The sequence below is a fragment of the Carassius gibelio genome, chromosome B15 (genome assembly GCF_023724105.1).
Source record: "Carassius gibelio isolate Cgi1373 ecotype wild population from Czech Republic chromosome B15, carGib1.2-hapl.c, whole genome shotgun sequence".
NCBI lineage: Eukaryota > Metazoa > Chordata > Actinopteri > Cypriniformes > Cyprinidae > Carassius > Carassius gibelio.
In genome coordinates this window covers 8150864-8165376 of record NC_068410.1, presented here as the reverse complement: position 1 = coordinate 8165376, position 14513 = coordinate 8150864, and the positions used below count along the sequence as shown (strand labels likewise).

General features: G+C 42.2%; 2 protein-coding genes across 8 annotated transcripts in view; one reads left to right on the top strand and one right to left on the bottom strand.

Moving 5' to 3' along the window:
- The window catches only part of LOC127972725 (neurobeachin-like), a 247688-nt gene that overhangs the window by 145800 nt on the left and 87375 nt on the right, over positions 1-14513 (bottom strand). For all 7 annotated transcript variants that reach the window (XM_052576455.1, XM_052576457.1, XM_052576458.1 and 4 more), the window contains exons 14-20: positions 13410-13489; positions 12743-12805; positions 8152-8249; positions 7548-7640; positions 2081-2189; positions 944-1025; positions 572-695 (exon numbers count right to left, since the gene is read on the bottom strand). In XM_052576455.1, the coding sequence (XP_052432415.1) occupies positions 572-695; positions 944-1025; positions 2081-2189; positions 7548-7640; positions 8152-8249; positions 12743-12805; positions 13410-13489 (649 nt within the window). The remainder of the gene's footprint in view (positions 1-571; positions 696-943; positions 1026-2080; positions 2190-7547; positions 7641-8151; positions 8250-12742; positions 12806-13409; positions 13490-14513) is intronic.
- LOC127972733 (uncharacterized) lies at positions 5770-7128 on the top strand. The gene is made up of 2 exons (XM_052576482.1): positions 5770-6109; positions 6235-7128. Exons 1-2 carry the CDS (start codon positions 5950-5952, stop codon positions 7014-7016), a joined length of 942 nt encoding a protein of 313 aa, XP_052432442.1. The 5' UTR covers positions 5770-5949; the 3' UTR covers positions 7017-7128.

The window sequence follows — 14513 nt, the reverse complement described above, 5'->3', positions numbered from 1 at the left end:
AGAAAAAAGCCTTGGAACGACACAAGGATGAGTAAATGATGACACCATTTTTATTTCAGATGACCTATTCCATTAATAGAGAAGATAAATGTCTGGTCTAGTCACCATCTACTGTTTACAGATCTTTCAGAAAAGCACTTTGGAAACATAATGACTTCATCTAGTTTAAAAAGCTTCTTCCTTTCAGTTCTGAGTGGCTCAGTGTAGAACTTAATGACGGAGATGATGAAACGTAATAATAACAGCCAATTGAGATTTCAGCACACACTGGGCGGCTGATTAACTGCCAGTCTTGTGACGGCACAGAGGAGCACGTTGCATATGGCTTTTGGAGAGAAGAAAAGGAAAACCAGCAGCCATAGGACAGCAGCGAAATTGGTGTGGACTCGAATGTGTCACTGAAACATCTGCTGCGAGAGAAACACTGGATTATTAAGCGTCACAGGGGTGCCCGTTAAACACAACAACAAGGGAGAACGTCACTCTTTTTTTCCACTCTCTTTTCTGGCCCGTTCACAAGGCGTTTAATTGCTGTCATGGGGGAAAGGGTGAGAAAAGAAGAGACCCTCACCGTCTGTTCTCACGGCTGTTACTGAAGAGTTTGATCATGTCAGACAGGAAGAGACGGCGCACCTCCATCAGGTCTGCGCTGGGTGTGGAGCTCTTCAACAGTGTGGCCACCACCTTAAGAATCACTGAGAACAACCAATGGAAGAACAAGCATTAATCACTCAAGAATTCTGTCTGATTGGCACAGATGCGGACCAATGCATGCATACGGTCTCACTAACTGACACAAATGAATTGAGCATCACTGGCTGAAGTCTATGTGCAGAAGAAAACGTTTAATCATTCGCTAGTAAACTTTTAACTTCCACAGATGACAGTAAGTGTATTAGCACCTGGCCACAAAATGAATAAATGAGCTGACAGAAAGAATTACTTGGGTTCTGGATCTTCACAGTAGAGTCGGGCTCAGCATGTGGCTTGTGGACGACCTGCGTGCAAACCTGCTCTGTCAAAATCTAGACAGGAAACGGATCAGATGGGACTCATGAAGGAATCGAAAAACAGGTAAATGCAGCATAAATCATCATGCAATTTAAGTAACTTGAAAGATTGCAGGGATAGAAAAAGTGAAAAGTGAAAGTTGTGACATTTGCCAAGTATGGTAACCCATACTCGGAATTGGTGCTCTGCATTTAACCCATCCAAGTGCACACACACAGCAGTGAGAAGTGAACACACTGTGAACACTCACACGGAGCAGTGGGCAGCTATAGATCCAGCGCCCAGGGAGCAACTGGGGGTTCAGTGCTTGCTCAAGGGCACTTCAGCCATGAGTATTGAGAGTGGAAGAGAGTGCTGTGCATTGACTCCCTCCCACCTTCAACTCCTGCCAGCACCAAGACTCAAACTTGAGACCTTTGGCTTACAAGTCCAAGTCTCTAACCATTAGGCCACAGCTGCCCCAGAAGAGGTGGCTTGACCCCAATGTAATTTTCATTTTAATAACTGACTAAGCATCAGTTATTAAAATGGCTTAAAATCTGCAAACTCTACTTAAATATTTTGTATAATGCAAAACAGTAAACAGTAAAAAGTTAGACATGTAAAAACTAACTAAATTCTATTTATCAGAGAATCATTAAAAAATTCATCACGGTTCCCACAAAAATATTAGGCAGCACAAATGTTTCATGTGACACTGAAGACTGGAGTAATGCCTGCTGAAAATTCAGCTTTGCCATCACAGGAATACATTCGATCTTACAATGTATTAAAACAGAACCAGTTATTTTAAATTGTAATAATATTTGACAATATTACTCTTTACTGTATTAAATAAATGTAGCCTTGGTGAGCATAACAGACTTCATTCAAAAACATTTAAAAATCAAACCATATTATTATTATTATCAAATTATATATATATATATAATTTTATATATAATATATATAATTTTATATATAATATATATAATTTTAGTTTTGTATATTTTTATATTAACCTGAATATTTCGTAAAAAAGACTGTAATGCTGTATTGAGATCCAGAATAGAAATAACCACCTTATTACCTCATATAGTGTGTTGTACGTAGTTATCGACAGTGTGTTGGAGTCCAGCATGAGTCGTTCCCCAAGAAGAGTGAAGAGACTGTTTGTGTGCATGATTTCCACCTTCCTCCTGTTACACACCACAAACACACAGAAAACATACTGTAGTTAAAATACAAACTTTCTTACACCTCACAGCTAATGTCAAGCTATCAGGAACAGGCCTTGATGGCGACTGAGCTTGGCACCTTTTGCAGGGTTTCAGGTACCTTCAGTTTTTTTCCCCCACATAATAATGATGCAGCCACCTCTGTGGTCTCGTACTGGGAGATTTGTGATGTTCACAATCACAAAATATCCAGCAGCACATCATGCTGAGGTACTGTCAGGATGCTAAGCCTCCTAAACCCAGTCCTGCCCAACAGCAGGTACAGACAAATGGGGACTGTACAGTAAAATGACAAGCAGAAAAGAGTATGTTTTAAAGTGCCTGTGAGCAGTCAGGATGGTAACCACTCAACGGTGGATACGCTAATGATGACAAAAAGCAAATGTGGATTTTATGTGCACTCTAGGCTAACGGCTGTACAAGTCTGCAAATGTCAGTGGGCTTGTAAAGCTCTAAAAACAGCTCAGATGGCCTTTATATTTTTCTAAGTGTTCATTTAAGGGAAACGGCCTCACACACGCACTTACACTCACACTAATGCACACACACACATATATATGCTGTATGTTCAGATATATATACAGGGTAGACCTAACAATATATAGTGTGCAATGGATTTTTAAATAACACTGTACATATACTTGCATCAGTGGGCAGGAATGCTTTATTTATATGTAAGCATGACACGCAAACATTATGTAATGCAAAATACAGAGCATAAAGCGAAGATGAGGTGTTTATGGTTGCAGAGCAACATCAGATCTTAAAACATTAATAAAAATGACATGAGGTTATGAGTGTTAATCAGCTATTAGGTTCATTCAGTCAGAAAAAAATAACAACAGTTTAAAGCTTTTTTTGAGTCTCATTCTTTACACAATGTGATGCTGTTTTTGGACTGATCCTAGACTAATACATTTTTTATGAATAATGGTATCTTTTGGTTTGCATCCATCGAGTTTCAGATAAAAAAAAGGTTAAAATGAAAGAAAACATATCATTCAAAACATGCATTACACATCATTATTATTATACGTATTTTTATTTTATTTTTATATTATATTATATTATTATTTTTCAATTCCAAATAAATAAATAAATAAATACAGTAAAACAAAATATTATTAGAAATCATAATTTAAAATACACTAGTGTTCAAAGTCTTATTTTTCTCAGAAGCAACTTCTTTAGCTTTGCCATCATGGGAATAAATTACATTTGACAATATATTACAATATAAATCACTTATTTAAAATATTACTCTTTCCTGTATCTTTGATTAAATAAATGCAGCCTCAGTGACCCATACATACATACATACATAGGCTACATAAATTTTTTATTTAAATATTATACATTTTAGTTTTGTATATTATTTTATATTAACCTGAATATTCTGTAATGCTGTATTGAGATCGCGAAAATAAATAACTTTAAATTACTAATAATAATTATAATAAAAAATAAAAATGACTTATGAAAAACTTTGGAATAATTAAGAATAAAGAAGCAGGAAAAATATATATTCAACACTGATAACAATAAGAGATGTAGCAGCAAATCAGAAGGATCATGTGACACTGAAGACTGGAGTAATGGCTTTTGAAAATACAGCTTTGCCATCATAGAAATAAATTACATTTTAAAATATATTCAAACTGTAATTTTAAATTGTAATATTATTTTATAATATTGCTGATTTTATTGTATTTTTAATCAAAAACGCAGCCTTGGTGAACACATGAGACTCCATCAAACTTTTGACCAGTTGTGTAATAATTTATTAATAATTATTGATAATAATGAAATACTTAAAATTACATACACCTACAGTAGAAATAAAATGCAATATAAATACACACTCACAAACAGCAACATACACAATCACACACTAGTTAAATTTTAAGGCTTCTAGTTAGAGTATTTCACTATACTGTTGTCACACCCTCAGCTCGTTCCCTTAGCCCCAGTCACCATTGCCAGTCACCATCCACTCAATCTCCCATGCACCGCTCACGTGAACCGTCACCTGAATACTGATTACCTGCACCTGCACCAGCAATCACCACACCTTTAAATACTCACCTCACTCATTCACTCACCGGCTGGAATCAAGATTACATGGACGCTCTTTGTGGATCTTCTACCTGCTTCTTGTGGACCGTATTGTGACTCTGTGGAGATTCAGATACAGCGATTAAGGGAAGTGACTCTTTGTTGTCAGGCCTAGCTTTGTACTTGAACTCACCTATTGATCAGTGCTTGAAGATTCACCGTCTGTGACCACACTTACCAGCTCTGTTGAAATCCTATGTTAATAAAGCTTCACGAAAGTACTTACCCGTCTTCTCCTCTCCTTGTGTGGATGTGACAGGATTCCAGCCCCGAAAACAGAACTTCATATCTCCCATGGATGTTAACGCTGCTGCTCAGGGAGCGGCTTCGGACCCGTTCACCGAGATGGTGACTGCTCTCCGCCAAGTATTACAGTCAGTTTCACCACCCACCGAAACTAGTGCTACCACCACCAACAGCACGCCCCTTGCACGTCCCGCGTGCTATGCGGGTGAACCGAGTGGCTGCAGTGGGTTTATTCTGCAGTGCTCACTGTTCATCAACGCAAATACCAGTAAATTCCCCAATGAGGCCACCAAAGTCGCCTTTATGATCTCTCTCCTCACCGGACGAGCGCTACAATGGGCAGAGGCCCTTTGGAACTCCCAGAGTCCGGTTCTATCCTCATTCGACGCCTTCGTCACCCACCTCCAGGAAGTGTTCGGGGTGGCTCTAACTCCTCTTTCAACCCATGATGAACTCTTAAATCTCCGCCAGGGAGCCACGGAAATACATGACTACACTCTCCGTTTCCGGACATTAGCCGCCACCAGTGGTTGGAACCAAACTGCCCTGCTAGCTGCATACCGTAAAGGTTTAAAGCCCCAGATCAGGAAGCAAATGGTCATTTACGACGATAATGTCAATCTCGAGACGTTCATCAGAAAAACTATAAATGTTGCTCAACACCTCTCGGCCTGTGCCTCCCCGGCCTCATATACCATCTCTCCATCAGCCAGAACGCCCTCGCCCCAACGAGACCAGGAGGAACCCATGAACACCGACTCCTACCGCCTAGATGCCTCTGAACGGAGACGCCGCATTCAGCAGCGGCTATGTTTATACTGTGGCGAGGCCACTCACCTGATCCACGCCTGCCCGGTCCGTCCGCCTCGCCCAATGGTGAGTACAGTTTCCATTACCCCATCTGTATCTCACATACCTCATATCAGAGCCCAGATCACAATTAACTCACGCAATCTTTCCATCCATGTCCTGGTGGATTCCGGAGCCGCAAGCAACTTCGTCTCATCTCACTTCGTAACCAAGCACCGTATACCCATCGTCCAGAACGAGACCACTTACCGTATCACTACCATCCAAGGATCACCATTGGGCGGTGGCAAAATAACTAAAAGGACACACGAGCTGGAGCTCGTTCTGCCCCACGGACATCGGGAACAACTGGCCCTCCTCGTACTTCCTCGCCGACCCTGGACCCATCTAGGGGTGGATTTCGCCACTGACCTTCCCCCCTCAGGGGGGTACACTACCATTCTAGTTGTTGTTGATCGTTTTTCTAAATTCTGCAAACTAATCCCATTAAAGGGTCTTCCCACAGCGTTCGAGACCGCCGAAGCCCTCTTCACCAACGTGTTCCGGAATTATGGCACTCCAGAGGACATTGTCTCGGACAGAGGACCTCAGTTTGTCTCCAGGGTCTGGCGAGCGTTCTTCCAACTCCTCGGAACATCCGTCAGTTTATCTTCTGGATATCACCCTCAGACCAACGGCCAGACCGAGCGGAAGATTCAAGAGATCTCACGGTACCTCCGTACTTACTGCTCCCAACACCAGGATACCTGGAGCCAGTATCTGCCGTGGGCTGAGTATGCCCAAAACTCCCTTCGCCAAACCACTACAGGCTTAACCCCTTTTCAATGTGTTTTAGGCTATCAACCACCGCTGTTTCCCTGGTCAGGAGAAGTCTCTGAAGTGCCCGCGGTAGATCACTGGTTCCAGGAGAGCGAGAGGGTGTGGGACTCAGCTCACGTCCATCTCCAGCGGGCAGTTCGGAGACATACAGAGACCGCTAACCGACGCAGATCGCCTAATCCCGTCTATCTACCTGGAGACAAGGTTTGGCTCTCCACTCGGGATATCCGCCTCCGACTGCCCTGCAAAAAGCTGAGTCCCCGCTACATAGGGCCGTTCACCATCCATTCTCAGATAAATCCCGTCACCTACCGCCTGGACCTACCACCACACTACCGGATCTCACCCACGTTTCACGTCTCACTGCTAAAACGTCACACTGATCCAGTTTCTCCTTCCTCCACAGAACCAGAACCGCCTCCCCCTCCAGACCAACCCGAAATCCTCGGAGACAACATCTACCAGGTCCAAGAGATCCTCGACTCCCGGCGGCGGAACGGCCACCTGGAATACCTCATAGATTGGGAGGGGTTCGGTCCCGAGGAGAGGTTGTGGATACCACGCAATGACATCCTGGATCCGGCTCTCCTCGAAGATTTCCACCGACAACACCCGGACCGCCCGGCTCCCAGAGGTCGTGGTCGTCCCCGTCGCCGCTCTAGGATGCCTGGAGTCACCCGTGGGGCGGGGGGTAGTGTCACACCCTCAGCTCGTTCCCTTAGCCCCAGTCACCATTGCCAGTCACCATCCACTCAATCTCCCATGCACCGCTCACGTGAACCGTCACCTGAATACTGATTACCTGCACCTGCACCAGCAATCACCACACCTTTAAATACTCACCTCACTCATTCACTCACCGGCTGGAATCAAGATTACATGGACGCTCTTTGTGGATCTTCTACCTGCTTCTTGTGGACCGTATTGTGACTCTGTGGAGATTCAGATACAGCGATTAAGGGAAGTGACTCTTTGTTGTCAGGCCTAGCTTTGTACTTGAACTCACCTATTGATCAGTGCTTGAAGATTCACCGTCTGTGACCACACTTACCAGCTCTGTTGAAATCCTATGTTAATAAAGCTTCACGAAAGTACTTACCCGTCTTCTCCTCTCCTTGTGTGGATGTGACAACTGTAAGTACCAAAAGCCCTGGAGCCATAGAAGAACACTTCAAATAGTCAGAAGAACTTACAGATTACTGAAAGGGACTCTGTCCTTATGCAAGCACAAATTTCACCTTGTCGGATACACTTGAGAAAAAGATGATGACTCTTGGAAGGCTTCATTGTAAATATGTCTCTGGGAAAGAGAAGAATAGATATACTCACTTGTGGCCTAAGTGTTTGAGGAAATATGCCAGAACTTTCAGAGCCTGAACTCGGATGCTTTCACTCTTAGAAGCCAGTAGTTTGTACACCACCCTGAAAAGCAATGAAATTAAATTAGAACTAAAAAAAGAAATATTCTTAATTATTTCACTAACATTTTGTCAAAAGTCAAGAAACAGTGGGAAAGTGCCAAACACTTTCTGTTTCAATGTGGCTGCTGCTAAAAGAATTAGAATCTGGCAGATAATAATATAATACTCAAGAGGAAATGGCATTGTGTAAAGCACCATGAAGCTGTTCATCAAAGTCATATCAGTTATTTTAAGCCAAACCCAAAACTTCAAAAAGCAAATAACTCTATCAAATCCATCTATATTTCATTAGCTTGACATGCAGAGTGTGAGCTTTATCCTGCTTGTCAGAAAAAATAAATAAATATGAAAATATCATTGCAATTCCTATGTTGAGTCTTGTGAATAATTCATGATTTTATCATGTAGGCAAACTCCATCATCGCAGACAAGATGAAATATAATGAAATTTGACTGTGTGTGTGCGTGTGCGTGTGTGTGGAGTAAAAGGCTGGAGTGAACTCAGATCTCACCGGATGCCGTTCCTCTTGTCAAATGCGGGAATCATGGAGGCTGGGTGCTCAGACATAAGGGCCACCAGCAGCTGAAGAACATCATGGAGATTCTCATCCTGAACAGATTAAAACATATACGCATTTTAATGCTAAGTTTTATTCAACTACAAAACCAAAGTTAAACATTTGTACAGGTGTAAATATTATTTAATGGGGCTATTTTCTACATTTTAAAACAACTTAATAATGGGCATATGGAAAAAAACGTTCTGGGATGCTCAAACAGTACTAAATGAGTCTATTTTTATTTATTTTTTTACGTTTTTGAAAGACTCTTACACTCATACCAAGGCTGCAATTTTTTGAAGAAAAATTCAGTTAAAACAGTAATGTTAATATTATTACCATTTTAAATCATTAAAAAAAAATTGATTCTTTAATTAATAGAACGTCCAAAAGAACATAATTTTTACAGTATGTGTCTGGTTGTTGGGTGATTTTTATAACAATCCGGCCCAAATTAAAAATTTAAGAAAATATCTAAAATAATGTTTTATTTTAGTTCTTAAATAAATAAATACATTTTATTAATTTGAATTAAAAGTAGGTATATTGATTTTAAAATAATTACACTTTCACAGGCACAATTTTAATTGTCTAAGGTACTAATTTCATGAGTTGAGGGGAAAAGAATTATTAGAATCAAAATTATTTACTTGACACTTTTAATAATTCAGTTCTGCATTAACCCTTTTTTTACTTACTGTACATTTTTAAAACAGTGTTCTGCATAAACTATTTATACCAAATAAAACATAACTAATAGGATTTCAGATGTAAGCCTGAAGCTTAAGTTTCATTATTGAAGGTACTGTACAATGCAAAAGGAAGTCATTGGGTTACTGATTTTACATTTCAACAGTCAAATATCCTTAAGTGGCATAAATTTGGGCACTTTTAGAAACATAATAAAAAAAGGAAATCTTCTACAACAGATATATATCAGATTCCAAGAGTCTGCCGAGGGAAAACGTCTCTAAGTTATGCATGTAGCCATGGTTCCCCAAGGTAACGAGACACTGCATCAAAACGCTATGGGAACACCTTCAGAGTGACAATGCTCTGAATCACATGTGTAATCAGGCCAATGGATTGGTGAGATGTCACGGGCTGGGTGACATAGAGAACAGGAAGCTTAAAAGCTTGAGCGGTGGATAAAGCAGCAGCTTCTGGGAAATGAAATAAGCCCTTGCAGGGATGCCGGAATCATGGTTATATGTATAGCATAGATACATTTCTCTTCAGGAGCTCAAGCTGCATTGAAACGCTATGAGAACGAGTAAGCCCACATCACCAGACTTAAAAATCCCTGGTTAGTGTGGAAGAGCAAAACAAAGGTGGGAGAAAGGGAGCAAGGAGTGGCGCAGAATGCAGGTAAGAACCTGACAAAGTAAGTGGGGTGAACATGCCACAGCATCCTGAAGGCCAACTTCTGAAGGAGTTAGCCTTGACCCCCAAGAGAGAAGGGAAAATAGCGGACTCTAAGCTATGAATATCATGATCCTGATGGGACTGTCCCATGAAGAGCCGTTGAGAAGGGAAAATAGGTCCGTGAATACACAAGCCAGGCCAGAACGGGGCTACTGATAGAAGACTTGCCCCATCCCGGCGCAATCTCTCCAGAATTCCCGGGAGCAAATCAATCGGGAAAAGTCATACAGACGAAGCCTCTGCCAAGTCTGTACCATACCGTACAGTCCAACAGGAGTTGGATGCATCAGAGAGAACCAGAGGGGACAGTGCGAGGTCTCTTGAGTCACAACAATTCCACCTCCAAATCTGCTTCATTACCTCAAGGTGAAGTTTCCATTTTCCAGGCATCGGGCCCTGCCTTGACAGGATGCCTTCACTTATATTGAGATGCCCAGGGATATAAACTGCTCTCAGTGAGAGGAGTTGACCCTGGGACCACACAAGGATCTGGTGTGCCAGCCTGTAATAGGGGAAAGAACGCAGACCTCCCTGGTTGTTAATGTAAGAGACCACCGCTGTGGTCATCAGTGATCTCTTAGGTATGGGAGAAATTGTTTCAATGCTAGAAACATGGCCAGGATCTCCAGGCAGTTGATGTGCCATGAGGGATGGCTACCGTTCCACAAACCACTGCATGAGCAGCCACTCATGACTACACCCCAGCCAGTGAGGGTGCGTCTGTCGCCAACGTTAAGTGGTGACAAGGAGCTCCCAGCAGCAGACAAGAGACAAGAACCAAAGGTTTTTTCCACATGTCTAAGGCACTAAGGCATAGCTGCATAACCTTGATTATGCAAAGCGGATTTCCTCATGGAGAAAACCCCTCGGTCTTGGGCCACCACTATAGGGGTCTCATGTACAACAGACTGTTGTGAGGATCAGACTGAACCGAGCAGGAGACAATAGTGCCTGCATTGAGGTCAAATCCCCGCCCACGTCCAGATAAGTGATTCTCTGAAATGGAGAAAGCACACTTTTCTTGGCATTTAGTTTTAACCCTAGCACGTTCGTATGGGCAAGAACAACACCACAATGTTGTACCGCCTTCTGCTCCAATAGAACTAATATCAACAAAATGTTGATATACTTCAGTATGCGGATGTCCTGGGGTCACAGTGAAGCCAGAGCAGCATCCACACATGTTCATGAAAGTGTGGGGTGAGAGTGCAAGACTGAACAGAAGAACCAGATACTGCAAAGCTTCGCTCCCAAAAGCAAACCTCAGTGTTGGGGAAGGATGGAGAAATGGAAGTATAAGTCTTTTAGATCAATCGTGACAAACTCTGACTTGACCTGGGACACAACTTGATTGTGAGCATCCTGAACTCATCCTGGCTCAAATGATGCAGATCTAAAATGGGACGCAACCCTCCATCCTTCTTTGGAATGATGAAGTATCGGTGTAGAACCTGGACTCTCTGTTGAGAGGAAGGACCACCTAGATGGCCTCCTCCTCAAGAGAGTGTTTAATTGTTCCATTACCAGAGCCTGCTCGGGGCTCACCAGAGAGGGAAGTACCTAATTGAAATGAGGCAGTGGAGAACAGAATTGGATTTTGTAGCCTCTCTCTACAGTGTGCAGGACCCATTGAGACACATTTGGCAGAAGCTTCCACATTGCCAAAAAGTCTACTAAGGGAATCAGTTTCTCAAGACTGAACTCTGGTGTAATCAGAGCACCTAGATCAGTGCCCTAAAATGGAAAACCAGCAGGGAACAACCGCTCTAGCTGCTCTAGAGACCTCCTCGGAGGTAGCGAGCCCCCCAGCACCGCTACATTTTCGGGTGGATACTGAGAGTCATGTTCACTGGAGACCGATGTGCCCTTTAGCACTGGAGGTGGCAGGGTTGATAGACTGATCTCCTGACTGCACTGAGGAGAGACTGGCACCGTTTAATGAGGTGTACACCACTCTTCCCCTCAGGGGCCTGCCCTCAGAAGTCCTGAGCCATGGGCATCAGGACTTTCTATTGGCTGAATTCTCCAATTTTAAATGACTGTCTTCAGACTTATCATCTGCTTGGAAGATTTAGACTGACAGAACCAGAGACCATAGTGCCCTGAAGCACGGGAGGTGGCAGGATTGACAGACCGATCTCCTGAGGGCACTGAGGAGAAACGGGCCCCATATAATGAGGTGTACACCACTTTTCCCTAGAGGGTGCAGGATCTCAAAAGTCTTTAGGCGTCAGGACGTTTTAGTTGAAGACCATCCAGCAAGAATGACGGTCCATAGATCAGCCTAAACATCCAATGTAATTTTTTTGAGCCCCCTCAAGAGCTAACTGTGTGTGCTCTGCTCCAAAACAGACTACACACAAATCACTTGGATCCTCAACCCCGAATTTAGCGAGGGCAGGGAGAACGCGTGACCCAAGAGCAGTCTGCTCATATGCAAACAATATCAATCTCCTCCGAGAAAGACAGCTGCAGCTGCTAGCTCTCACTCAAAGGGGGTAGAGACTGCAGCATTGTCTGCCGAACCCAGAGAGAGAGATCGCTAGATCTAGGTAGGAGAAAGGGTGAGCCCGTCTCCAACCCGTCAACTAAACGAATGTGCGATCTCAATTGCCGCCATGCCTCAGCAGCAGCAGGACTGGAACCACAAACACGGACACCCTCCTCAAAGTGTGTCCGGTGGGAGTGGAGCTTTTGCAGTGGGAAGAAGCACAATCAGCCCCCTCGAGAGCTGACTGTACGAGCTCCACTCCCAGGCAAACAACACACAAACTGTGTGTATCCCCACCCGTAACATGGGCAGGGAGGAACAGCCTAAAATGCTGCTTGCTCTTGCCCTTTTGAGAAGCATTAGAAATAATATGCTTGTGCAACTGAGACAGACAACAATAAATAAGAATGACACACACACAGCGCTTGCTGAATGACAGAAATCTGCCACTATATACCCCACACATGATGTTAAGCTTCCCGGTCTCTACATCACCCCGCCCGTCCTGCCCATCCATTGGACTGATAACACGCGAGATTCAGAACGTGGTCATGTTGAAGGCATTCCCATAGCGTTTCGTCGCAGCTTGAGTTCCTGAGAGGGAACTGTAATACGGTAAAGACTCACCTCATGCATGGTCAGCAGGTAGTTGAGAATACTTTGAAGCTCATCTTCTTTAACACCTCGGTCCTGACGAATAAAAAACAAACAAGAAAATGCTGAGCAACGCTACTTTTTGCAATATGCTGTTGGTAAATACCCAACTGCACTTATAAGCTGCTACTGCCATCCGCATGCTGACAGACTATAAAATATAAATAGAAAGAAGAAAACACACATAATAACAACGAGTTCAAATTCAGTAAGGCTGTTTGTGTTTGCTGAAATTACTGTTCACAGCAAATTTGGGTCCTGACTTTTACAAGCTGTCTCTTATTATTAGGAAAGCATCATGAACTGTCTGTTTCTAGCAGTGCTGATAAATGTCCACGTTTCCTATTACTGCAAAAGCACAGGCAGCTTGAGAGCTAATTGTTGTTTGCTCGTGGTTTGGCTACCTGACAGATTTCTTGATATGGTAGCATTGGTCTGAACAAGTGTACTCTTTTTTCTACGGTCCTGTTAGAAAATGGTTAACAGCTGGGGCTGGTAAATGAGAACGAAAACCTGCCAAAGCTACAGCCCTAGAGCTGCTGTTTTCTGTACTTAATCAACACGTGTATTTGTGACAGGCACACAATTAAAAATGATAGATAGATAGATTACACAATATCTGAATATAAATGCTGTTCACCTTTAGTATGAGCTGTTTGAGGAAGAGCAGCATGAAGGCTCTGAGGGAGGTGATCTCTTTCTGTGAGGGTCGAGGGCCGTCTGCAAACACAAAGTCATAGAGGAACTGTTACAACAAACTACACTACATCTCAAAAACTGTTATGTCTAATGTTTCACAGATATTGGCATTAAATTAATAGCAATAGTGTCAAAGAGAGCTGCGACACGGACAGTAGCTTCTGGCAGCCGAGAAGAGCTTTACGGAGGTCAGAGTTCTCAGAAGAAAAGCCAAGACCTTATTAACTCCAGATGGGAAGACAGCTAGAGTTCAACAGGCCACAGTTCATTTCAGTAACATCTGTGATGGTCTCTCATCCTCCTAGAGCTCCTTTTGAGCACAGTGTGCATGTGTGACAGCTTTTCATTTGCTGTTTTACTGGGAATGGCCTGAGCATTGATATAAAATGAAACACAAATTGATTAGCTGTCATGTTCACACATTCATCTTGGGAGGTCTGATCACCACCAATCATTCGTTACTACACTGTCTGAAATGATCAGCTCTGCTTCATTTAAGATGTCTCTTTCCCTATTCATTTGACAGCAGCGACCAGCAATTTTGAGAGAAATTACATGTCTCTTAAGGTTTCATTCATATCAAGAACTGTAAAGCATAATTTCAGCAACTAGTGCAGTTTTTCCATTTACCTCAAAATAAATATCAACATGTTCAGATTTTGCTTCACTATATATTTCTGAATAAATGGAAGCAGTCCAGTTACTAATTGAAAATTCTGCTAAATATGTATTTAATATTAACACAAATATTAAATAATTTAAATAGTCATTCAATAAGCAGATTATATACAAATTTATTTTGCTTCAATCCTAGTTTTTGTTTTGTTTTGACAAACATGTTTTAAATGTAAATATTCTATATAATAATCATTTTATAGTGTTTTATTTATTTATTTATTTATTTTTACAATTTTAGTTGACTACTATGCACAAAATAAAATATAAAACCTTGGGGAACAGCAATTTTTCACCCAAACAAATGTTCAGTTTTTTATCCTGTAAAAAAAAACATAAATAAATAAATAATTCACACATGTATTAGACA